The following is a 26,462-nucleotide window of genomic DNA, read 5'->3' on the forward strand; positions in this document are numbered from 1 at the left end:
AACCCATTGCATGAGCCCAATGGCAGTCCATCAAACTCATGTCCCCTTTCCCCCAGCCCACGCTCTGGCCCACCAGATACTTCTGCCCGCTGAGGGCTCCCGCCGGTGCTGGTGGGAAGCCGTTCTCCCAGCAGGAAGCTACAGGTTAGATCTGAGCTGATGATAGGAAACAAAGGCTTCACTACTGGGGTGAGGGGGTGAGCAAGATACCTAATTTTCAAGACAAGGTCTTTTTTACTTTTTTAAAAGAATGCAGTTTCTTGGTTGTTTGTTTTTTTTTTTTAATTATAGCAAATAAACTTTTTCAACACATTATAATTCATCTGACTCCTTGAAAATTTCACTTACTCCACTGACGACGGGAAGAGGCTCTGTCCTTAGCTGACTCAGACTATTGAAGTGGCTTCTTCCTGGCTAATTGTTAAACATCCTGGTTTAGCATAATTTCGCTACCTTGCTCTTCCTCTTGCGATTATATGTAGTGTTTGAATAGCTTCTGTTATACTGACACTCATTTGTAATATCACCAACAATTTTGGAGTAAAATTATGTACACCTTAGTGATTAATCAGAATAGTTTTAATCTTGGATTTTAAAACTTATAGTAGTGCCTCTAAATTTGCCTGTGACTACGTCCCCAGTATTTGCTGTAGTGCACAGAAGTCAGTCATGGATTTTTGGTCTGTTAGTAGGAAAAGAATCACGACTTACTGATCAAATTATGTGATGCACATACTAAATATTACAAACACATGAGTACCTGAAAAAGTATTCACAGGTTTATATGGACCTCACGGGTTCTTCAGTAAGATCCTTTCACTGGGTTCACATCAAACACACCATTAATTTACAAATTAATGTGGTTTTCTTTGTTTGATCACAAAATGCACCTTATTTACATGTCTGGTTTGCACTGAAGTATTTACCAGTCTTCTTTAGGCGATATAAGCCATACCTGGTACTTGCTATTTGACACAAGATGCTTATCAGTGAGCACAGACGAGGGGGGCGGGGGCGGCGAGTTTCATGAAAGTGGAGCCTGGATACAGTAAGTAAGTCACAGAAAAAATGAAACATGAAAGATGGCAAATCATAAACAAAATAATGTGTATGAGAAAATGAAGCATGGGGTTATGGCTGTCCTTAAAAATGCTAATTCTTGCTCTTGAGCCTGATGGCCAGACAGCAGTTTTCCAATGAGTGTTCAGAGTGCACCTTTGCAGGATCACTCCATTTTCTGTTTCAGTTTGTGCCCGTTGCCTCTTGTCCTGTCACTGGGCCCTGCGGTGAAGAGCCTGGCTCTGCCTTCTTTACTCGCTCCCATCAGGCATATGTACACGTTGATCAGATCCTCCTGAGCCTTTTCTTCTCCAGGATGAACAACCCCAGCTCTTTTAGCTTCTGCTTGTATGCAAGATGCTCCAGTTTCTTAATCATCTTCACAGCCCTTCACTGGACTCACTCCAGTAAGTCCCTGTCTCTCTTGCACTGGGAAGCCCAGACCCAGACCCAGCATGCCAGATATGTCTCAGCAGGGCTAAGTAAAGAGGAAGGATGACCTCCCTGCTGGTGATGCTCTGCCTAATCCAGCCCAGGAGATTGTTGGACATCTTTGCTGTGAGGGCACACTGCTGGATCACATTTAATTTGTCGTCCACCAGAGCTCCCAAGTCAGTTCCTGTAAAACTCCTTTCTATACAGTTGGTCCCCAGCACGTAGTGGTGTATGTAGTTCTGCATTCGTTCCCAGGGGCAGGACTTGGTGTTTCATTTTGTTGAACTTCATGAGTTGTCTCTCAAACTGTTTCTTGAGCCTGCCAAGGTCCTTTTGAACTGCAGCACAACCACTTGGTCTATAATCACTCCTCCCTGTTTTGTATCATCTGCAAACTTGCTGACGGTGCACTTCACCCCATCATCCAGGCCATTAATGAACACATTTGTTATTGATGAACAATAGTATCTAGTATTGACCCCTGGGGCACACCGCTAGTGACTGTTCTCCAGCTGGACTTCAAGTGGTTGATCACAGCCTTTTGAGACCATCAGTTCAGAAGGTTTTCCATTTATCTAGTTCTCCTGTTGTAGGAGATGGTGTGAGACACCTTGCTAATGTCAAGATAAACAACTACACAAGACATTCTGTTCTCATTCTTTTAAATATGATCAGCCGCGGCTCCACGGCATTTACCAAGCCTCCCAAGCCCTGAGCAACCTGGCCTGAACAACTCTGTACTGACCCTGCTGTGAGCAGGAGAGTGGGCTGGATGGCTGGGTGGCCTCCTGAATGATCCCATGATTTGTTATAGCAAGAACAGCTGAATTGCTCCCCACCAAGAACAGGACCCAAGGCTTGGTCTTCCTGGTATGGAAAGGAACTGGGATGGGAGAGCCAGGGAACTGCCATGAAGGATCACGTTTGCTTCCCCTATTGGACAGAAGGAGGACAGGATATGCGAGACTGGTGAATGCTGCTGCTGGAAGGGTCATTTCCCACATTCAACACTAAGCTACTGTGCAGCCCAACTCCCCGCAGCCCAGCACCCACTACCGAGCATAGGAGCCCCTCATGTCAGCCTCAGCAGTCTGCTGCTCTGGGTGAGTCCACCTCATAATTATGAGCTTTGGCTTACAGTGCTCCTTTCTGACCGCCAAAGAACATTTCCTGGTTGCAGAAGTGAAGGTAAAGCCAGAGGATTAAATCTAGAAGAAAAACAGCAGAAAGAGGTGAATAACAAGAAAAGAACAGCTGATCATGCAGACCTAGCAGTGTGCAAAGGGTTATTTTTTCTCTAATATTTTTCTATTGTTTGCTCAGAGATGCTAGACTTTGAATAGCCTACAGTGCAGTGGGGAAAGAATGCAGTTATTAGATTGTGCTAAAGAAACTCAAAGAATATGAGATCCTAGAAAAAAGACACTTCAAAAAGACAGGATTTTATTTTTTAAAAAATCTCAAACTGGTGATTTCTTTTCATCATTTAACACGCTTGAGATTGTTGAGTCAGACGTGCAGAATTGTAATGCCTGTGGCAACATTAACTCAAAATCCGCTTATAATAAGCATCAGTAACAAAAAACTGAAGAAGTAACTGTCAGATGATTCTGATCTAGATTTGTAAAGGTTGCAGAACCAGACTGTTGGTCTTAAAGGGAATATAAATAATGGTACAGAGAATTGAAAGGCAAAAGCAGAGAAAAAGTTACCCTGAGGAGTCAGCAAATTGCAAAACTAGGTATCTGGTGAACAAATTAAGGTAGTATATGACATTGAGGTGAAAGTCTGTGTAAACATGACTAAGTTATGTTGAACACAGACAGATAAAACTGAGATAATGGAAAAGTCAGGAAATCACTCCTTACTGTGGTAAGGTAAAATAAAATCTCAGAAAGGTAACATTTGTAAGAATTTGGGGAAATGGAGCACTTACTTGCAGGCTGAAACTATACCAGATGTTAAATCCTGTTGGTCACTTTAATATTGTTATGAAGTTGTTAATTTGAATTGTCCCTGTAAGCACATCCAGGACTAAATTATTCTTCTCCATCCACACCGCAGGGCACTTTTGGAGGCTCCCAGTTACATCCATACTGCCCCAAACATGTCTCACCTGTCCTGTGAGGTCTTACTGAACACATGGCAAGCCTCCTTCTCCTGGGCTCTCCATAGTCATTGCTGAACCATGTGCATCCTTCACATCCTTTATAACAGACTTTTTGTTACAAACTAGGGCCTAGGAAAAAGGACCACTGGAAACAGGACAGTTTAGTGGGTTATCAGCCATTTTTGTGGTCTCCCCATGCTTTGAATTATTGACAAGACATACAGAGCAGTGAACATCTGCTCTGTAGGACCGGCTCATCCCCATGGAGGAGGCTCCTGCAGGGATGCGGCACGCTGTCACATCTCATGGTGTTCATCTGTCATCTTCCCAGCATGTGTCCTCAAGCCTGGGCTCCCTCTCCTCGGAGGGAGCCCGTGAGCCTGGCTCAGCATCAGTAGCGCTCGCTGTTACCCAGGGACATGGCCAAGGCTGGTGGGGAATCAGGGGCCTTCTCTGATTAGTGTATGTTCGGTTGAATCCTGAAGCTAAGGTCCTTCCCCAGGGCACTGATTCAAGAGACGAGACACATGTCAACGAATAAGACATGTTTTATTTTTGCCAGAAACCTCCACTGCAGTCTGATACCATAATTCCTACTCAAAGAGATCATGGGCAAAGAGCAGGCCCTCTTAACACCCCTTTTATACCCCATGATTATCTAACTCATTTCGTAGAGAGTGACCTGCCTCTCGGTCTCAAACACCCTGAAGTTGGCCACTTACGGACAGAATCAGGCTTAACCGACTGAGGGCAGGACCCTCGGGGAAAGACAGCGATGTCCAAAGACGTCTCTGAAAGGAAACAGATCCCACCAACCCCTAAGCCATTAAAACTGAGGACTAATTGCCTAGGCAGACAGGAAAAAAAAACAAACCTGTGAGAACAATCTCAGTCAAGCTGCCCTCTTACATAAAAACCCTGAAAAAATCATTTTCCTCAAACTTTTCCTAAGATCTTTGAGCTGTCTTTTCTAACTGAATCTACAAAGGACAATGGGCGTCTTTTATGGGGAGGAGCAGAAATGGGCATAAAGCAAAGCTTGGAGCTGCAGAAGGGCAGAACTGAAAATTAATCATTCAAGCATAAAAATCTTCACACTTAAGACATCTTCCTGAATAGGCTAATTTTGAAGGCCTCTGAGAAAACCAGAATTATGACCAAAAAAAAGTGGTTATTGCAGTCACGTTTGCAGTGAAATTCTTGTGGGTATATAACAATTTTGTAGAAACAGTGTTAAAAATGTTTAAACAATGTTTAGAAAAGCTGGAGAGTCCAATACGGGTCCCTGTTCGATGCTGATGTCATCAAACATTCTGGAATGCTTTGCAATATAAAATGTACAAAGACATCACCTGGCATGAAAAAGATGGTTAAAAAAATGGTTTGGAAATAGATGAAAGGGGGCAAGTGCAGGCTGACTTCGGTTAAGTATGTCTGTGTATTAGCAATACAAAGGACCCAAATTAATATATCCTGTTCCTTCACAGCTCGGAACTAGACCAAATAACTCAAATGAGGACTACAAACTGGCTTGGCTTCTTCAAAAGGGCTAACTCTACTGAAGACCTAACTCAGCTTAAACTCTACTAAAGAACTAAATCAAGTTGAGACCTCAAAAGAGCTAATGCTGCTAAAGAATACTGCAGTAAGCCATCAGTGATTTCTATTTCAGATTTAAGACGTCTTTCACGTATCACATCCAGACTCTCATCAAATGGTGCTGTAATTCCTCTACAACATCTCCACAAAATACCTTTAACTCAACATCATTACTGCTTACCATTTTTCTCATAACTTTTGTTTTCATCTGCTTGATTCCATCTCTGTGACACCTTCCCCTGCTCCCAAAGGCCAAGGCTCTAACAAGGACTTGGTCTAGCAGGGGGTAGGATGCATTTCCATTATTAACGATATAATATGGTTCAACGTGAGTATGCTGCATAGTTGAGCATTTTCTATTTTACCAAGAGTTGTTTATTACATACAGTTCATTCTCAATATTCAGGCAAGGTCTATAGAGAACACAGAGAACAGGCACATTATTATTAATTAAAAAAAAAAAAAAAAAAAAAATTGCCAGAAAAGAAATCGGAGGTGGGGAGCAGGAAAAGGGGGCAGCTTGAGCTGGGAAAGGCAGGCAAGAAATGAGCTAGAAGATGGAAAATTAGAAAGACAGATAGGAGTTAATTTGCACAAGACCTTGAAGGAAAGAACAAGGAGTCTGAACTGTATGCGGAAAGCTAAAATACGAGAGATTTCTCCGTAAACATTAACACCAAGGGAATGATATTTAAAAGCCTTAATAAGATATGAGTTAGGGTAACAGTTTAATTGTCTTTCTGAGGGAATGACTCAGGTCATCTATGCCTCAGGACCATTCTTCACATTGTTTTCCCCATCTGCAGAGTCACTAAATAATTATGCCATTATTGGATCGAGGCCTCACTCCTGAGGAATTTCAGCAACACCTGGATATACTGACATTAACTGTGGTTCGGTGATTAAACTTCCTGCAGTTGCTTTAGTAACCACTTCTTTGACGGGATTAAAGAATTCTGTCACAGTCACTCTTCTGAAATCCCCACTACTAATCCACTAATTTAGTTCTTCCTGTTTACCGATGTGCCGACCACCAGACAACAGCGCTGATCGCAGGACGTGCCTGCAGGGCTGATATTTGAGAACATCTTTGCAAATATATCCTAGTTTTCCTCAGTGTTTGAGCAGGCTTTTTCTTCTGTTGAATTTCTAACCGGTACCTAAGGATCCCAAAAGGGTATTTCTCCATTCCAGAAAAGGGCTCTGGAAAGGCTTCGGTGACTCTGCCTCTTTCAGCCTTGAGGACTCGGATAAGGCAAATGAGCTATAACTTTGCATCTCTCTTGATCTATGCCTTCCTTAAAGCAGCAGTGTCCTTCCAGGATCTAAGCTAACAGACTCTAATGAAGGTTCTTACAGTCAAGCGACAAATCAGACTGTTTTGCAGACTATTGCATCTGGAATTTTCTAAAAGAGCCCCAAAAAGCTATGCACCAAATGCCCATCGTAATTCCTCAAGAGTCAGACACCGAGCTCCTTGAGTAACGCTTCAGCCAACAAATTCAATTACGCCGAGATACAGGTGATGTGACGAGAGCTGACTGTACTCTAACAATGTCTCGTGCTGGATGAGGGCAGGAGAGCGCAAGGGCGGGATAGCGTTAGAAGCCACGTGGCATCCTGTGCTTTGACAGTTTGTGTACAGTCACTTCTGCAGCTCTTTCGCCTCTTGCAACTTTAGGCGCCAGGCTGCAAATAGGCGCTTTAGGTGAGCCCAAAGACCTGTTGAGAGGCAGTCTGAGTGCAGGTCTAAACACGCACCCTTCTGTGGGTGCCCAAATATCTCTTTTTTCGTGGCAATGCATCATACAGCCAGCATATGACAGACAAACTGACTCCGGGGTCCACTCTAGAAAGGGCCTTGTCACATGCCAAAAGGGTAAATGGGATTTACAGGCAGCTGGGGCCTGGCTTTGTCCTTTGAGTAGCGTGGCTACACCTGCCAAAGATAAGTCCAGCAGAGTTGATGCACAGACTTGGATCAGGAAAATTACTTTGGGATGCTGTTGACAGAGGCTCTAGCACAAAAGATTAATGAAATTTGTGTAAACTCCTATTACCTCTGCTTCTGCTATCCATATTCTTTAGATAAAAGGTCTCTTTTATAACTGACTGTAACTCTGTCACTCAATTCCTTGTGATTTTGGCATCTTTCATAAACACGACAGATAGAAGCAATTCTGAAAGTCCTGGAAGGGTGCAGAGGAGGCATCAGGGAAAGCATGCACGCCACAGAAGACTGTGCCAAAACAAATGAGTTTACAAAGATCACTTTGCTATGTAGTCTATTTGAACATTGTACATGCCATGTCTTTCACCGTATATTCTTCAGACTATAAATAAATCAAATTGACATATATTCACAATCTAGCACCATCTGCTGCGTAAAAGAAGAAGGCATTTTAAAAGCGAAAAAGGATCTGTTCCTTTTCTTACACTTTACATCTTAATCAGTGAAACGTATTCCTGTTTTTACAAATGCATAGCTTGACTTTAAATATAACGAGCATTTGAAAAAGAACCATTTGAGGAAACCCATCTAACTACGGATTCTCTTTTACTATCAGATTCTGCACTGCATTAAAATTCATTTATTTCCAAAACGCTAAGCTGAGAGCAAGAAGCAGGAAAGTCTTGTTTGAAGTGTGGCGAATCAGACCTTTCTGGAAGAGATGCATATAATCAGAGATAAGGGTTATGTTTTATATATAAATTCTTCTAATTTCAGATAAACATTGGATTCGACAATTGAGGCAAATAATTCTCTGCATCATCATGTAGTGTTTTAATTTGCTAATTATATTTTTCAACTGTTTTATATATACCCTTACAAAAGGTCTTTTTTTTTATTAGCTATGACAAAAGTATGAGCTATTATTCCCAACAAATTTCATTCAGGAACATAAATTATGCCTTTCTTTCCTATTTATTACTCGATTCAATATATATTAGTGAAATTCTAAGTGTCTCTATCTCTTTTTAAAGGTTTCGGAAGATCGTGCCAAAGCATAGAGGCATATTCTAAAATTAACACAGGCTGCCTCCAAAAATTAAGCTTAAGCAACTTTGTTGCCCCACATGACACTAAAATTAACTCATTCAGGAACTTAACTCCCCTTCATTTCTTCAATAGCTAAACTGCCTCATTTGACTTTAACATACACTCTGTTACGGAACTACTGAAATCATTGACTATAACAAACTTGTTTACAGTTTCTTAAGTCTCTCACACTAATTTTTCAATAAGTATTGAAAAATTATCCCACTTCCTTCCTCTGCTTTGTCCAAAAGGCATTGCTATTAGCAAATTGGCTGTCAGCAATACAAAACAAAGGGACATTAAATTAAGTTTCTGTTTTAAAAACAGGAAGGAAGGGAAAAAAAAGAAAAATAGCCCACAAAATGTCAGTGTATTGATGCAGTGAATTCTGGCCTGTGCAAAGCTGAAGCAGTTTTCCTTATGGGAGCTGACCCAAAGACAACTATCCATGTGGGCCACAAGGTGCTGTGAGCCCCGACCAGAATCCTGCCTGAACTGCAACCAGAGGCTGGAGATGGTTCTCAGAGTCCTTTGTTTCAATCAAAAAAAAAAGTCTCTTTTGCTTATTTCTACAAGGAGGAGCTCTCTCAACAGATAAAAAGCCCAAACTGTGGGCCAGCCATCAGTCGCATAGCTATTCGGACACAATTTTAAGTTGCTGCTTAGCTGCAAATGTGCATTCTCAACAGGATGCTTTAGCCCTCTGCTGTGGCTAGCGGGATCTTTCATGAAGTACCTCTGAAAACCACAGAGTATCCAGCCTCTTTGATTTTTCAATAAATATACTAAAAAAAAATACACTGTCTGCTTTTATCATAATTTCTTTTGGTGAGCTACTGCATAGTTTAGAGTACTGGAAAATGGAAAAGTGGAAGTTCTACACAGATAAATAGGACTCAGAGCTGAAATGTATTTTCAGTACTCCAATCTTCTGAATAGAGCTAACAAAAAAAATTGCTTGTGCTGTAAGAACCAGTCATACGCTCCAAAGTGAAAGACAGGCTGTGGCTGCTCTGACTCACCAGCAGGTTTTACAAACTACAGAGGAGTATATAGGCTTCACCTCTGCCCGTTCTTCCTCATGTTTTCCCCATGCAACTGTTTATTCATCTGCAATGTGGCTAAAGTGATGCAAACAGCAAAAAAAAAAAAAGCTATGAATTACTCCTTAGCACTCTGAACTTTAGTTTATTGATGTTGTCTTTCTAAATCACATTTTCTCCATTTCAGATTGGAACTTCAAATTACCTGGTACGAAACCACTCTCCTCAGGAGCAAGCAGTCTACAATTTCTACAAAAAAATATAAATACAAGCCTTTCCACTACCCTTGAAACAGGATAATACATTCCAAAGCAGAGCAGATAGAAACTTACGTAATATTAAACATCAAAAGAACACATCCAGCTGCAAGTCTACAGAGAAACCTTGGGAACTTTGCTCATAGTTTTCCATAATATTTCAGAATATCAGCTCTAAACATAGCTGAATATGTACCTCTGATCTGGTGATCTATTTCTTCAGCTGTGCCTTTTCAGTTGCTAAGAAACTTCTTTCCCCTGTTTCTTGTAAAACACAAGTTTATAACATCCGACATGCTGTAGGGAATCATTCCTCATTGGATTGACTTTGAATATACCTGAAAGCATTTTGCTGCTCCTAGATTTTATCTGCTATGGTCCACTGAACTCCAGTGAGCTTGAACCCAACCTTGACAAGTTGCTCTTTAGCTTCAGGTGATAATTCAGAAAGTAACCGCTCCCAGTCAAGTTTAAAATCATTCTTTTCAGACAGTTTTGAGGCAAACAAAACGATCAAAAACAATCCTTGACCTTCACCATTCCCTGACCTGAAGCCAAGTGCAGTTAGGTTTCCTCCCACCCTCGTGTCTCCTTGTCACATCTGAAGTTTGAATCCAAGGCTTGCTTCATCAGGTGCAGGTCTGGGGACTGAAAGTACAGCTTACAAATACAGCCACTATTTCAAAATGTACTTCCAAGCACATAACTTCTAGTGAAAACAGAAAAAAAAAAGTTCCCTGAAAATATTTTCAGCATGAACTCACCCAAATGAATTCATAGGCTTTTCTGAATCAATAAGTCATTTATTTGCCACATCAGAGTTGGGGCTGTAGAAAGGGACCCTTAAGAACATGCACGTTTTCATACCTGTAGCAGAGCTTTCTGATCAGATCACATCTGTGCGTGTGTGAATCTAAAATATGAGCTTAATGCAAAAAGCTTTGACACTATATGCCTTCAAATATATAGAGCCATTGCCTTGCTCAGAAGTGATCAAGTCCTCCCTGAGTATTGTACTAGTAACCAGTCCAAAATCTAAACTCATTTGCATTATAGCAGACTACATCTACCTCACCTATATGTCAGAGAACTTGGCAAAGGTGGCAGTCTCCTTCTTTCGAGACATTCAAAACCCGCCTGGATGTGTTCCTGTCCAACCTGCTGTAGGTGAACCTGCGCTGGCAGGGGGGTTGGACTAGATGATCTCCAAAGGTCCCTTCCAACCCCTACCGTTCTGTGATTCTGTGAAATTTTAAATCAGTCCCACTGGCTTCACTGGGAAGAGCAGGTATTCAAGAACTTTGCAAAATCGGGTAATTTGATGGGTTGTTTAAAGCTGTAAATTCAAGTCTTGAGTCTAAACCCATTCAGCAAGTTTATAGCAGTAAGACTGAGATCCCTGGTCTGTAAGACCCAGCCCTGCACTTTGGTCATTCACAGTGCCATTGATCTCCCATGTCATCCTGGGACCATGGACACAATCGTAATTACAGCATTAACTAGTAAGATACATGATGGAGTTTCATACCGAAACCAAGACTGGTTAGAAAACCAAATTACTACCAAGATCCTTATAACCCACTTCTTGGCAATGCTTTGCACCTCCTGCCAGATGCACCCAGATTTCTTGATGCTGTTTCTAGGAACAGGCTAATACAGGGCAAGCCAAAAATCATCAAGCTCTTTCTCAAATTAAAAAAATGGGAGGTTACTCAAATTGATTGTTTTCACAAGAACACCTGAGGCTGACCATGAATTTTTGGAAACTGAAAGACCAGTTTCCAAAATGTTTAGACTGATTTCTAATAATGTCTAAAAGCCTTCCCAGTGTGTGTATTCTTCTTTGCTCTTGAGTTCCAGAAAGCAAATAACGTTCTGTTCTTCACTTGCAAAATGCAGCTTTTCATTATTCTCTTTTCAACTTTACCCAGGAAACCTGAGTTCTCCCGTAGAAAATAAAATAGCGAAATCTTGTCATTTAATGTCTATGGCCCTTGAGCAAACCAACCTCTCAACGAGCAATGTTTAAAGATAATTTTTTCTTCAGCCTCACCACCATTCTTTCTGCCTATGCTTTCCACTTGCACAGATCAAAACAGTGTTTTTCTCATCTGGAAAGCTCTTTTTTTCCTGTAAATGTGATTAGTTATTTACTGCATATTACCAGATGCAGAGCACATACTTGCTTTACTGCAGCTGTCAATAATTATAAATTCAGAACTTAAAGCCCAGTGTCTTTTTTTTTTTTTCCTGGTCACAAATGGTAGTCATGACGGTAGCCAGCCAGCAGCAACGGTAGACCTAGAGATGCTAAGAAGGCAAAACCCAGAGTGTGCCGTGCCATGGCTGGGTCTGCCATCAGCTCCGCACCCAACCCGTGACCTGCAGGTTTTTCACCTCCTTTCAGACCCAAATTTGCCTCCGGGCAAACCGAAGGCCGGCAGGAACCGCCGTGATTGGCATTCTCATAGAATTGTTGAGGTTGGAAGGGACCTTTAAGATCATCAAGTCCAACCTTATGACTTAATGACCCCACCGAGCTGCGATCCACCAGCCCACAGGAAAACCCGCCGAGCCCACGGGAGGACTCTGCCCGCCCTTCCCCCACGCACCGTCCGCCGCCGCCGCTGCCGCCTCCCGCAACGCCCCGGCCCCGCCCGCACCGGGCTGGCCAATAGGAGCGCGGGCCGCCGGAGAGCTCAGCCAATCAGCGTCCGCGCCGGCGGCCTGGGCGGGTGCTGCGGGGGCGACCAGCGGCTCCCGGGACCCACCGCCCCGGAGCCGCCGCTCGCCCCGGGACCCGCAAAGGGCGAGCCCGGAGCTCCTCCCTGCGCCAGGCTGCGCGGTGCCAGGGGCGGGCCGGAGCCCCGGGGCTGCGGCTGCTGATCCGCGCCCGCTTTTCGCTCGAGCTGCCGCTTTCCCCGGGCCTGGCTGCAGCCCGGGCTGCCGGCGCTTCCCAAATCACGGAGGTTTTGGAAGAATAGCGTCGCCTCATACCAGGGCCGAGCGGGACAATAAAACGAGATAACAAAATAAAACAAAATAAATAAAACAAAATGGAATACAATCGAATAGAATAGAATAGAACAGAAAAATAAAAATTAAAAAATTTAAAAATTAAAAATTAAAAATTAAAAATAAAAATAAATAAAATCATAAAATAATAAAATGTAAAAACACAAGAAAATTTAAAAATAACGGTAATCAACCAGCTCCTCTCACGAGAGGGATGTCGCAGCGCACCGCACAGCTGACAGATGGGAAGCCGCACCCGAGCGCGGTGTCTCCGCGTCCTCCCGCCGCACCGGCATCTCTGGTCCCGGCAGAGCCGCCCGGGGCGGCGGGCAGCGCGGTCGGTAGCCTGGGACGAGCAGCGCCCGCGGGAGAGCTCCGCAGCCGCGCCGGTGTGCACCTTGGGAGGGTCACCGGAGCTCGTCCTCTGCCCCCGCACACGGACACGGGGTGCCGGAGGTGGCCTCTCCGCACGGGACGTGGTAGGGATGGAGCCTTAAAAGTGAAATGTGGCAGAATTTCTCCCTGTGTCTCTCTCTGTATTTTGTATTTCGATTTAGCCGCTGCATAACAGTTAAAAAAAAAAAAAAAAAGAAAGAAAAGAAAAAGGCGCGCAAAATATGTTTTGGGTTTGGGGTTTTTTTTTTTGTTGTTCTCGACTTTGGTTGTTTGCGGTTTGTTATATTTAGTTCCGTTTGGGTTTTGTTTCTTAACTCAAAGACTACATTAATTTCTAGATATACAGACCGCTAATTCATACAAATTGACTGTCCCGGGTACCTTTTTTGTAAAGGCAGCCCAAGTATTACGATTTGATGGGACACTTCTATCAAGACACAAACTCCACTGACATGGAAATAATTCCCGGGTCAGAGTTTTATTTTTATACTCTTTCGGCGACCTCACAGCCTACCTGATGCGTCTCTCCCCGGCAGCAGCTCCATGGCGGGTGCCTTCCTTCGGGAAGGCAACGGATAGATACAGAAATAAAGAACTGGCCTGTTAAATTCCGGGTGCCGCTGCCAGTGCTATAAATAACAACAGGAGGTCCGCAGGAGAGACCTTTTCCATGTACTCTCATGACAGAAACACAACCTGCGTTTTAGGATAAAAGCGAATCGAGTAAGCGGGTATTTAGTGCACTAACCCCCACCAAAAAAAAAAAAAAAAAAAAAAAAAAAAAAGTTAAAAAATCCTACAGTTTTTGAATATAAATCAAACCTTTAAAGGAAACCCAAGCTTGGCATTTGAATTCCCATATTCTATTACTGTCAAGCACGTATAGCCTTAAGCGAGCAAACGGAGGATCAATTTTATATCTGTGATTTATTTCAGCTTTGTGTCCGAGATTCTTTCCGGTGCTGGAAGTAATTTGTATTTTACATTGCGGCACCTACACCCTGGACTGAAATAGGGGCCCGATCCTGGCAATCCACAGCCTTCCGACCATCCGCACCAACCGAAGAGATTTAGCATCTGCTTCAGAGTTATGAGCTACGCAAAACCCAAAAGCGGGGCTTCCTCCTGTCTCCTCGGCCTGCCCGAGTGCGAGCACCCCCCGAAAGCACCAACTCGGACCGGAGCGGGTCACTGTCGGCAGCATTGCATCGTTTCGGGTGCAGGATTTTCCGGGGGAAAACAGATATTTTCCTGACAGTCTTTTTTAAGTTGAACACGTTTCAAATTTTTTATACCAACAGTATAAGAAGATAATTTTTTTTGCCCCTCAGATAAAAGTAACAACGATTCTGAAGAGTTTTGCAAAACGGTCACGTTTGAAAGAACACAAACAGATAAAGCAGACTGGTAATGTTCAGCCTTTAACATCTCTGCTCTGGCCCTGTGGAGGAAAAAAAATAAAAAACACAACACAAAAACACAAAAAAGACCCAATGTTTGTCAAAAGTCGTAGGCAGAGGGAAAAACGGATTGGATTTTGTTTGGGGTTCGATGGTTTGTTTTGCTGAAGGAAAACTCAGATGGAATATTCAGGGGAAAATTCTTTAGAGCTTGACGGTGAATACAGCGGGATCTGCGCCGAGTTCCCGATCACCAAAAGCGTTATGGAGAAACAGGAGATCCTTCTGACAACACTTCAGTGAACAGCTCGACAAACAGTAGTTTGTCAGTAACTTTATTTAAAAAAAAAAAAAAAAATCGCATGACAAACTGGAACCAAGACCAAAATACTGTATCCACTGTACATCATTCATTAGAAAACAAACATACACCACATTTGTATTCTACCAAACAGAGAGTGTATTTTCTTTAAAATTATATAGTGCGTGCTTTTAGATTCATGCTTTTCAATATTTATTTTACATTTGATACTCAAATATTATCTGTTATAAATAATTGCAACTTGATCAAATGGTGCACCTGTTATTGTTTGCGAACCTCTTCTGTGCTGCAAGCGTGGCTTTTTGTTGCCCCTTTTTTTTTTCCTTTTTTTTCCCCTTTCTTTCCAAAAAGCTGTTGGTATTGCTTTATTAGGAGCCGAGAAAGCACATCTGAGGTGTCAAATAAAGTGTACAGATGCCAGAGGCGCTTGCAGACCCGGGACTGCTGCTGAGCCCCATGGCTCGGACCGCTGGGACAAGTGACGGGAGAGCACATAGAAAAAAATCGTTTCCAAAAGGCACAATTTCCTCGACACAAAGGTACAATAAAAATATATGGCCACTGAAATACGGGCGCCTATGGGGAAGCGGTGTCTCTCCGGTGGGATCCCGGGCCCGCCAGGGTTTCGCACACACCCCTCCCCCCCAACCCTTCCCGGCACCGCGACGGGGCCTCCCGCGACGAGCGCGCAACCCCCGGCCGCCCCGTCGCCCGCGGGGGCTTGCCAGCCCGCACCCCCCTTAACCCCCCCGCGACACGGCCTCCCGTGGGACCGCCCCGGGAGGTCGGGAGCTCCGAGTACGTGGGAGGAGGGGGTCTGCAGCGAACCCCCCCGCCCCGGCCGTCTCCCCGCATCACTGCTGGCGGTGCCTGCTGCCGCTCTCCGGGTCGCTCTGGTCGTCGGTGAAGCAGACGTCCACGTCGCTCTCGTTGTCAGTCTTTTGCTCCTGCTCGGGGTGCGCGTAGCCAGAGTCACTCTTGTCCTCGGCCGCCTTGCCGAGGCTCTGCCCCGGGTGGCGGGACTTGACGTGCCGCTCCAGGTCGCGGCGCCGCACCAGCACCTTGCCGCAGTACTCGCAGCGGTAGGGCGTGTTGCCCTCGGCGTGCAGGCGGATGTGCTTGTTGAGGTTGCTGGGGTCCCCGAAGGGTCGCAGGCACACCTTGCACTTGAGCGGCTTGTAGCCGGTGTGAGTCCGCATGTGGATCTTCAGCCCGTACTTGCGGGAGTACAGCTTCCCGCAGTAGAGGCACAGGTGCCCGGTTTTGGGCTTCCCGCCGGCAGCCCCCGCCGCCCCCGCCGGCAGCGCCTCCAGCCGCCCGCGGCCCTTCTCGGCAGCCAGCTCGGAAAGCTGCTGCGTGTGCATGGCGATCTCCCGGTCGATGCTGGCCAGCGAGCCCAGCTCGGCGGCGTGCAGCCCCGCCGCCGGACCCCCGAAGTACGACACCGACTCCGGGTACTTGAGGAGGCCCCCGAGGTGCAGCTTCAGCGGGTAGTAAGGAGCGGCGCCGTAGAGCAGCTCCCCGTTGTAGACGGTGAGCGGCATCACCGGCAGCCCGCACTCCCCCGCGTACGCCTTCAGCCCTTCGAAGGGCGGCAGGGCGAAGCGCTCCAGGGCGCCGCCGGGCAGCGGCGGGTAGCGGGCGGCGGGCAGCGCGGCGGCGGGCAGCCCCCGCTCCACCTGCCGGAAAGCCGAGGCCTCCTCCAGCGGCGAGAGCAGCGGGAAAGCGCGCAGCCCACCGCCGCACGCCAGCCCCGCCGCCGCCGCCGCCGCTGCCGCCGCCGCCGCCGTCGGGGGGGCGGCCTCGCCCGGCAGCGCCCCGCACTTGGGCGGCGCCTCGGCGGCGGCGGCGCGTCCCGCCTTCAGCCCCCCCAGCAGCTTGGAGAAGCCGAGGGCGGCGGCGGCGGCCCCCCGCGCCTCCTCCCGCAGCGGCCCGGCGGGGCGGAAGGCCGAGCGCGCCCCGGGGCAGAGCGCCAGCCCGTTGCCGCCCGCCGGCCCCAGCAGCGGCCCCGGCCCGCGGGCGGCCCCCACGCTCATGTCCAGGGCGCGCTCCTGCTCCTCCTTGCCCGCCGCCCGCTTGGGCAGCCCCGGCTTGGCGAGCGGAGGGGAGCCGGCGGCGGCGGCCTCCCGCTTGACGGCCTCCCGCGGGCCGCAGCCCGGGGGCGGGTGGCCCCGCAGCGCGGCGGCCGGCGGGTCCTTGGGGGGGAGGCCGAAGGCGGCGGCGGCGGGCCGGCCGTGGTCGTGGTGGAGGAAGGGCCGGCCGTGGCTCAGCGCGCAGTGGAAGTGGACGTGGGCCTTGAGGCTGTTGGGGTACTTGAAGGTTCTCCAGCAGTACCAGCAGATGTACCGCTCCTCCCCTGCGGAGGCAAACGGAGGGGCCCGTCAGCGGCGGCCGCGCATCCCCGCGCCCCCCTCCTTCCCCCTAGCCGCCCTGGCCCGCCCCCGCGGTGCGGTGCGGTGCGGTGCGGTGCGAGCGCTGCGCGGTCCAGCCTGCGCTCCCGCGGACGGGGCGCCGTGGCGCCGGGGGGGAGCAGCTGCTGCCGCGGGTTGTCTGTCGGGGGGCCCATCTGTTGGCGTTTGCAGAGGAGGTAGCGTATGTCAGGGAGTCGGCTGCACCGAACAAAGGCCAATCTAATGATCGTGAGCCCCTCATTACGCGGCGAGACAATATCGGATATGTATGGGCCATATGTAATCGTTCCCTTTCAGAGGACAATGCCCTTTGTGCCCCGTCCCCTAAACATTTCGGCTTCTCTCAAGCGGAACAGACCTCGGTGGCCGCCGCTGTGGTGGCTGCCCGGCACCGTGGAGGCACAGGCTTCGCTTTCCAGGAGGGGGTCCTGGCCCGCTTGCCAGGAGCGTCCTCCCACGGAAGAGCATCTCCCCAGCCCCGACGGTGAAACTCTGCCTCTGCTGGCAACCTGTCTATCTGGGTTTTTTTTTCTTTTCTTTTCTTTTCTTTTCTTTTCTTTTCTTTTCTTTTCTTTTCTTTTCTTTTCTTTTCTTTTCTTTTCTTTTCTTTTCTTTTCTTTTCTTTTCTTTTCTTTTCTTTTCTTTTCTTTTCCTTTCTTTTCTTTTCCTTTCTTTTCTTTTCCTTTCCTTTCCTTTCCTTTCCTTTCCTTTCCTTTCCTTTCCTTTCCTTTCCTTTCCTTTCCTTTCCTTTCCTTTCCTTTCCTTTCCTTTCCTTTCCTTTCCTTTCCTTTCCTTTCCTTTCCTTTCCTTTCCTTTCCTTTCCTTCTCTGTCTTGCTCTTTCTCTCTCTTTCTCCCTCTTTCCCTTCCTTCCTTCCGTCCTTCCCTTTCTTTCCTCTTCTGCCTCTGTCCTCCCCTTTCCCTTTCCCTTTCCCTTTCCCTTTCCCTTTCCCTTTCCCTTTCCCTTTCCCTTTCCCCCCCACTGCCTCTTCCTTTTCCCCTCTCCCTTCTCTCCTCTCCTTCCTTCTCTCTCTTTTCTGTCTCTATGTATCCATCTCTCTCTCTCCCCTTCCTCCAATCACTGCAATACACCGCCAAGACGTTTCCAAAGCCCCCGGGGTCCCCCCGAGCTGCTGCCCACCCTGCCCGTCCCGAGCTGACCCTCACCCAGCAATTAACGCACCGAAACGCCACGGGTGAGGCCGAGGGCCACACGGAAACGAGTGGCTGCTCCAGGCCTGGGGCCAGCTCCTCACGTTTTGGGGGGGTCCCTGTGGAGGGTGATGGGGGGGGGTGAGGCAGGGCACAAGCCAGCGTGGATGGGGGGGGGGGGCTTTGGCCCTGCGCTGCGGGCGGCGGCAGCCAGCGCGCCCGGGGGGGCGGCGGGTCACCGGATTGGCCACGCTGGCCACGACCAGCCTCCCGAGAGGGCTTGTAGGGCAGCCTTTGGGCCAGGGATCAGCCGGTGGCCGCTGCGGGGGAAACACCAAGTCTTCGCTCTCCGCGGGAAATTCGGGCGCGAACTCGCGTGGAAGGATGCAGCGCTGGCGCGTGTGTCTCGTCGCCCGTGTCCTCGCCGTCGTGCGCAGCCCTTCGTGGCTTGCCGTGGAGCGGCGGTCCCAGCCTTGGCTGTGCAGCCTTGTGAAGTTGTTGGACGTGGATTTTCGCCCCGTCGCGGAGGGAGGGAAGTGGCCGCTTGTCTGCCCGGGCGCGGGTGGTGCAACGGCCACGGGAGGAGGAACCACGGCCGCGATCCCACCGCCGTTCACTGGAGAACGGGTAACGGAGCGATACGGACCCAAAAGCTTGCGGCCGCACGCCCCCGCGGGATCCCTCCCTCTGCCTTCAGTTGCCTTTGCGGGTGTCTCCAGCGGCAACGCTTGGCCCCGGTTGTCCTCTGCAAAAGCATGGCGGGACCGGCGGCCACTGAGCGCCACCGAGCCTGGCCCGGCGCTTTTCCCCGGCTCAGGTCCAGCCCAGAGACCATCGCTCGGAGAAAAAAAAAAAAAAAAAAAGAGAGAGAAAATAGAGGAAACGACGAACACCCCTTTCTCATCACGGTAAACCCAAATAAATAGTATAAACACAGATTTCCATAGTTTTGGGGTTTTGTGGGACTTTTCTTTAAAAAAAAAAAAAAAGGTCTCTGAATGTCTTCCGTCCTGTTGGGTTGCGTTTTTTTTCTTTTTTTCAGAGTACTATCCTTAAAAGAAGAGCTCTTCAGCATTTTGATACACCTGTTCTGAGTCCGTATTAATTAGTCTGGAGACTGCGAGGCCGGAGACGCAGCAACAGATCCGCAGGGGCAGCCTGCAACCAAGCCTTGCTTCGACGGGACGAGGAAGATGCCACACGCTGGGTGCCTCTCGCAGACCTGAGCTTTCCTGTCCTTATTTCCCCGGAGCAGTCTGCTACCCATCCTTAGGCAAGGGCTGCTGTGCTGGGAGGGCAGAACCCAGCACCGTGTCCTCTTTCCTGCAGCCAAAACTTCTCCAGCCTTGGCTTTTCGAGGGGGTGACCCTCCGCAGACCCAATCCCTCACTGGTCTTGGGAGGGATACATACATACCCCCACCAAAGACGTGACCAAAAGTTTCTTTTCCGGGTGCAGTTCTGGTAACAAGGAGGGATGTGGGCTCTTGCGCATCGCACGAGTCGGATGGGAGGCGAGCAGCCAGCGCCCGGCGTTTTGGCCACCACCCTCGCAGGCCGGATCCTGGTCGCCCTGCGGAGTAGCCAGCCCCCAGGGGTAGGGAAGGCTCAGCGCCTCCCCGGATCGTGCCCTCGCTCCTTCCTCGGGAACACTGCCGGGCTGAAGGGTCTTCTGCGTCGGGCAGGATCAGGTGGCGTCCCTTTGCTGCCAGCTGAGCGGGCTTTAGCCCGAGGTGGGCGAGTGCCCACGGATCGCGCAGAACCGCCGCCGCCGCCCCGGGAATCGCCGGGACCCTGCCTGCACCCGCCGGGATCAGCGGGAGGGTGTGCCCGCCACCGGAGGGGCCCGACGGGTGAACACTGACGGGTGCCGTCTTCTTCCCCCACCCCCCCTTAATGTGCTGCCACCTTATCATTTCTGTTAACATCGGTGTAATTCCAGCTTGCAGATCGAAACGAGCGGTCCCAGACGAGTGTTTTCCCCTTCCCGATATCCTCGGATATCCTCATCTGAGTGTGATTTGATGCCGACTTAATTTTTTTTTACCTAATGCACCCTAATTGACAGGGATTGCCCAGTACCCGTTTTGACTTGACTACCTGAACCTGCCCACAAGATAACCTGAAAAGAAGGTCTGAATCTCTGACCGAGGAACACGCAAGGTGAAAGCGATGTTTTGGGGAACTACGAAGCCAAATTGCTGTCTCGCGTAACAACACTAGCGTTGTTTCGTAGAAATCCCATTTGCCTATCAAAAGATCATTAAATTGTGCCGATGACGGAACGACTCGAGGCACGGGGGCCTTTCCATACGCTACCGAGTTAATAGATCACCCTTTAAACATAAGCAGATGGAGTCTTAGTCTTAAAGGGTGGCAGGTTAAAAGTCACTGCAGCTGTGCCGGCATTAATTTTTCTGAGGGCGCGGATTTGAAGGACCCACGTTTGCCTACCGCGGATTGAGCTGCCGTGAAAGGTGTCAGGAGGGTTTGGTTTGTTTCATTTAATTTGGTTGCTCTAAAATGAATGCCCGCATCGGTACCTTTCTCGTCGTGAGTCGGGGTGGCCGTAACGGGGATGTCAAACCACTGCGCCAGGGGGTTGGAGTACCAGACGGTGAGCTCCTCTCCCGGCTGGACATCTCGCAGCGCCCGGTAGAAAATCTGGGAGAGGGAGAAAAGAAAACTTCTTCAGGAGGCTTGAGAGGGGAGGCAGGTGGCGGAGAGTGGTGCCAGGCCGGCCCGGAGCCGCGAGTGGGGTACCTGTCCTCCTGGCAGATCCGCAACAGCCTCCAGTGTCTGCTCTTGGGAGTTTCGGGCAGCCCGGATTAACCCTATCCACTCCAGAGCTGAGCTCCCGGCTTCATCCACTAATTCCCCTCTCACCATCCGCACCTGGAAGACAGGCGGCACCGCTGTCACTCCCACGCGAGACGAAACAGTAAGAAAACAAAAAGCTTACCCGTCCCCCTGCCTGCCTGCTCTGCCTTGCCCGGCAAGCCTGCTTTCCCACACCGGGAAAGTGTCTGGGCATCGCAGCTCGGAAGCAGCGGCGACAGCATCTGGTTTTGTCGCCGGTTTGACTCTTCCATCCTCACCCGCCTTTGGGTAGGACCTTCCTCGACTCGCAGGTGCCTCGGGAGAACTGCGGCTGGCCTGGAGGGAGCTGCTGCTCTGCGGGGGTAAGGATGGAAGAGCCCGGGCCCGGCGGGGACCTGCATAACTGCGAGGGAAACGGGATTTTTCCCTTGGGTCTCACTGGCCCAAACGCACCTCGTTCGTTCGCAGTTGCCGCATTTAGCTTAACGCTATATTAAATGCTCAGGTAAGATGTTTTGGGTTGGTTGGTTTGTTTTTTTTTTTTTTTTCGAAGGGTTTGTGCATCCTCTGAATACGTGCAAAACCATCGCGACATACACGACTTGTCGGGGGTCGGGGAGGGGGAAAGGGGAGAAGATTCTGCTTAGCTACAAAGTCTCTGTAGCCCCATACTTCATAATCTGCTTGCCCATACAAAGAGAAAATGAAGTGCCCGTTCCCTGAATGACCGTGCAATAAAAGTCATCGGAACAAAGCAGTCTAAAGGGAGAAACCAAGGGAGCCAGATGAGAAATAAATTTGAGTGGGCTGGCAGAGCGTTTAAAAACAATTAAAGGGCATTAAAAATCCGAGCGGAACGCGTGAGCCGCGGCTGCCCGGGCGGGGGGGGGGGGGGGGGGGGGGGAAGGAGGGCTCTCATCCTCAGCCCCCTGAAGAGCCTGATGGACGGAGCGAGCACCCTTCACCCCCTCCTCCTCGCTCCTTCCCAGCTCGGCCATCGGCCGACCCCGGAGCAGGTAGGCAGGTGGCCGTCACAGCCTCCCGCTCCGGCCCCGCGGGTTGTTCGCGGTAGGAGCCGGCCCGCGACTTTCCGAGGAGGCCGAGCTGCGCCGGGCTGTCCCGACACCTGCGACCCGCACCCCGCCGTCGCCGCCCCCTCGGCCCGCTCACTCCGCGCTGCCCTCCGGTCCCAGATAAAGGATTCACGGCCGAGGAGAGAGACGGGGCGGACGTGGGGGGAGGACACAGACTCGAGTAAAACGCAGACGTAAAACGGTGCATCTGCCTGTCCTTCCTTCCCCGGACAAAACCCGGGGGCTGTGAAAGCCCCGTGCCCCCGTCTCGCCGGGGCTCCAGGGGAGAGGAGACAGCGGTGGCAAGTCCTAGCCCCACCGGGAAAGGGGTGATGCCCGAGTGAGTGACCAGCACCTTCCGGCACCGGGCACCGGGCGCGGGGCTGTGGCGGCGCTTTCAGCACGTCTACGTCGAGGCGGGGCGCGTCCGCTCCTCCGGGAGAGCTCCCGGGTCCCTTGGCCTCGCCACGGTGGCCGGCCGGGCTAGCGGGTCCCCGGCGCTGGGGACGAGGGGGGGCTTTCCTGGCAAAACCGCGAGGAGATATCTCGGGACGTTCTGGAAGCGCTTCCCTTTCCTTTCCTTTCCTGGCTCGCTCTAAGAAGGGAGGATCGAAGAGAGAAGGGGGGGAAGAGCAGCCTCTTCTCCCAAGCCGGCTTCCCCCGGAGTCAACGAAAAAGCAAGGTCCAGCGGTGCAGGAGAGACCGTAGGGAAAGAAAGAAAGAAAAAAAAAGAATAAAGAAAAATATATATACCTTTTTTTTGGGTCCTGGCTCCCTGCGATCTGACAGGTACTTGCCCAGTTTGAAGATGCCCGGCACGGGACCCAGCCGCAGCCCGGCAGGGATGCAGGTCTCTGCGCTCACGCTGATGGCCGGAGCCCTGCTGCTGCTTTGCATCGCTGCCTGTGGGTGTGAGCGCTCGGGAACCCCAACTACTTAAGGGGGCCGGAGTGACAGCGGCGGGGCGGTGGGAGGGTGAGCACAGGCGTATCTCCGCCCGCAGAGTGACGCGGCGGTGCGCGGCCGCCGGCTTTTCAACGGCAGGCGAGGAGGGGTACCCCTTGGCAGGGGGATGACTCTGGGGCGCAAGAGTTTGGTGAGAGAGTTTGGCTCCTCGAGCAGCTGCGGAGTCCCATCCAAGAGGGTCACATGGAGCCTTTCCCTAACCCTCCTGCATAATCAGGCGGAGTGAATGGCTGGCAGACAATGGGCCAGGCGACCTTCCCATTCCTAAAAATCCAATTTGTCAAGGGCAAAGAAAAGGCGCTGGTGAATCAAAGGTCTGGAGGGACCATTAATCCTCAGCATGGGGTATTGTCCCCCAGACAGTTACGATATTTTAAGTGACAAATCCACTGTATAATTTCTCCATAAATTTTACTTCCTTTTATTGTTCCTCGACAAACCAGTTTTGGAAAATAAGTGACTATTTTAAGTCTACTTGGCTGAGCCTTTTGAGGTTTAATATACTTCAAAGATTTTTAATTCTCTTCCCTTGGCTTTATTGTAAAGGAGATTAAACAAAGAGATGGGGAATGTTTTGAGGACTTGTTAACTTCTATTGATTCCCGGCGTGTGCCATACAGAAATTGGGCAGGTACTTGATGGGAAAACACCAGAAAATACCTACACTTTTTTTTTTTTTTTTTTTAAAGAACGACCATATTACCATTTCAGTGGGTTGGTTTCAGGCCAGTAATCTGTTCAGAAGAGCTTTGATCCTTAAGGAGGACGAATAGCACAAAATATTAGCTGCTGTAGCCCCTGTAAAACAAACCGCTGCGTCTGCGAGCGCTGGGGAAGCTGTGTCTGTAAATTCGTGCCATTAGGAAATAGAGACAGGAGCAGATAGAGACATACAGCCACCAGGAAACAGGGGGACACGGCCAGCAGATAACACAGATGTCTAGCGAACAGCGTGCAGATGGATTCCCCTCTTAATACAGCCACAGGTTCCTCTCCCCACGCAAAATCGCTCGCACCTAGACTGCTTTCCGGAGGTGGAACCTACAAAAAGTGACTGTAAATAAGGCCAGAACGAAGCGATTCGGACAGAGTACGTTTGTGTCCCTCCTCTTTGCATAAATATTTTAATTAAGATACAACGAGGCACTAGGATCAAGTCAGTTTATAATTCAGGCTGGGTAAATGTCCCAATGATTTTCCTGGAGCAGAAAAGGAAAGGTTGTGTGCCCTTTTTTTTCTTACGTACGTGCAACACTCCAGATGTGCCTGTCAGACCTAAGAGTATGGTAACAAATCCAGTTTTCCGCTTTCGTTTTTATAGCCCTGCCTAATTCCCGCTAGCAGGTTTTCTCCGCTCCGTGCCTCGTAACTCTCCAAAAAGATCTCTGAACCTTTCTGCTGCGGAGAAGTTGCACACGCAGATTTTATCCATTGCTTTCGGAAGCAATGGCAGGTATGGAGCTTTTTTTTTTTTTTTTTTTTTTTTATCTGCCGATTTTCTAATAGTCAGACCGAATAAATTTCAAAAGAAAAAAAAAACCAAAAAGCTACGCTTACAGGTGTATCAACCCATAGGCGCCAGGTAACTGAGCGGGCTCTTCTCAGCTAACGCCGCTTTCTGCAAGACCAACCTTGGCACCCCTCTTTCGATGTGCTTGTTAGTGTGGGCATCAATCTGGGTTTGTTCGCCGCCGTCACGCGTGGGAGCGAAAGCCACAGGGATGCGCACGGAGGACGAGAGCGACTTTGAACAGGCGCGTCTCACGAGCTGGCAGTTCGCAAAGATGCTCTTTCCCCTCTCCCTGCCCCGCACCGCGCCGAGAAGGCAATGAAAGCTCAGCCTGGCAACTTACTGCGTCTGCTGCCGTGACGTTTGCCCACCCCGGTGGCTGTTCGCCCCGGCCCGCCGTTGCCACCGGGCTGCCCTCCGCCGGGCACCGGCGTCCGCTCCCACAGTCGGGACGAGCCCCGAAATGTCAGCATCCCTGCTGAGACCGGCGGGAGGCCGGTCGCACCGTCCGTTCCGACCCCGGGGACCCGGGCTGGGCGCTGGACGGGGAGCGCAGGGCCCCCCCGGCACGGGCAGCACCGGGAGGAGGGATCGGGATGGAGAACGGGACAGGCGGGGCGCTACCGCCGCCTGCTCTGGGGGCTGCTGGCCGGCACTGAGTCCGCGTGGGTCTTGGATGTATTTTTAGTAATGATACATATCGGCGCGCACACGAGATAAATGTCGCGTCTGCCCCCCCCCTCCCCACCAGCAATCAATGATCATCGATCGCATCTCTCCGGGGTGCGATGGCGGGGACCGTCCCCGGAGCGGGTGTGTGTTGTGTGTGTGTGTGTGTGTGTTTCTTTTCCATTTCAGGGACGGGAAGGGGGGGAGAGGATGTGGGGAACTGAAGATGACCCCTTTGATCAGCGGCCTGAATGGGGAAAAAAGGATAAACAAGAAGTTGAGGGCAATAAATTTAAGCCATGAACATGTCCCTGTAACCTCTGGCCCGGCCGCTTGAGGATGAGACCGGGTTGAAATTCCGAGAGCCGCAGAGGTAGAGAGAGGGCTTTTAAGGCGACCAAGGTACCCTACTGCTCCGCCTCGGGAGCCGCTCCCTCCCAGGCCTTAATGAGTCAAAAAGCGTGAACGACACGCGAACAATTTTATCAATAGGACCATGTAAAGGCCGACTGTGAGGAAAGTTATTTATTAATATAGCCGATTGTGGCTGGTTCCCATCCACTCAGAAAAGAAAAGCCCTTGCTCTGGAAGCATTCACACCAGTTCTCCAATTTTTATTCTGTCCTGTGGCTCAAAGTTGAAGTTCCCCAAGTGAAATAAATTGTCCACAAAAGAGGAAAGGAACCACATTTTCTTTTATTTTTCCTTCCCTAAAAAGGAAGGGTGAAACCGATCTAATGTGCCCACTGGAGCAAGATGCAGCATGAAAGGCCGGGTGTTAAAAGTAAAAGCAGCCTTTGGAGCAAATGGGATGGAAAATTAAATGAAATTAAATAGCTTGAACGACCGTATTGTCCCTTATTAAAAAGACACATTAATTACATGGTTTCAGCTTTATTCAAAGACAATGTTTAGACTCAATCAAAACATTCCACTATCGCTCTTTATATATTTAAACCGGGCTACTAGAGGCACCATTAAAGCGAGATCACTTTTGCCCAGAGATGCGATGAAAGTTATTTTCCTCGGCGGCCCTTATTTATGCCCACCGCTGAACTGCCGGTGCCCCTGAGTAACACTTTGGCACACTGTTCTCCCTGATTTAACAGGTTGCCCCATAATGAGGCATGAATGTTAAGGAACAACAGTCATCCAAAGAGGCACAGTTGCGGAGAGCAATGTCCCACC

General features: G+C 49.6%; 1 protein-coding gene across 1 annotated transcript; it reads right to left on the reverse strand.

The window, feature by feature from the left end:
• Positions 1-15,530: 15,530 nt before the first annotated feature.
• On the reverse strand, positions 15,531-23,026 carry PRDM13 (PR/SET domain 13; the record flags this gene model as incomplete). Its single annotated transcript, XM_082480344.1, has 4 exons — positions 15,531-17,032; positions 20,780-20,900; positions 21,000-21,131; positions 22,883-23,026. 4 exons carry the CDS (start codon positions 23,024-23,026, stop codon positions 15,531-15,533), a joined length of 1,899 nt encoding a protein of 632 aa, XP_082336470.1.
• Between the last annotated feature and the right edge of the window lie 3,436 nt (positions 23,027-26,462).

This window comes from Vanellus vanellus, assembly GCF_965231255.1.
Source record: "Vanellus vanellus genome assembly, chromosome: 3".
In the NCBI taxonomy this organism is placed as follows: domain Eukaryota; kingdom Metazoa; phylum Chordata; class Aves; order Charadriiformes; family Charadriidae; genus Vanellus; species Vanellus vanellus.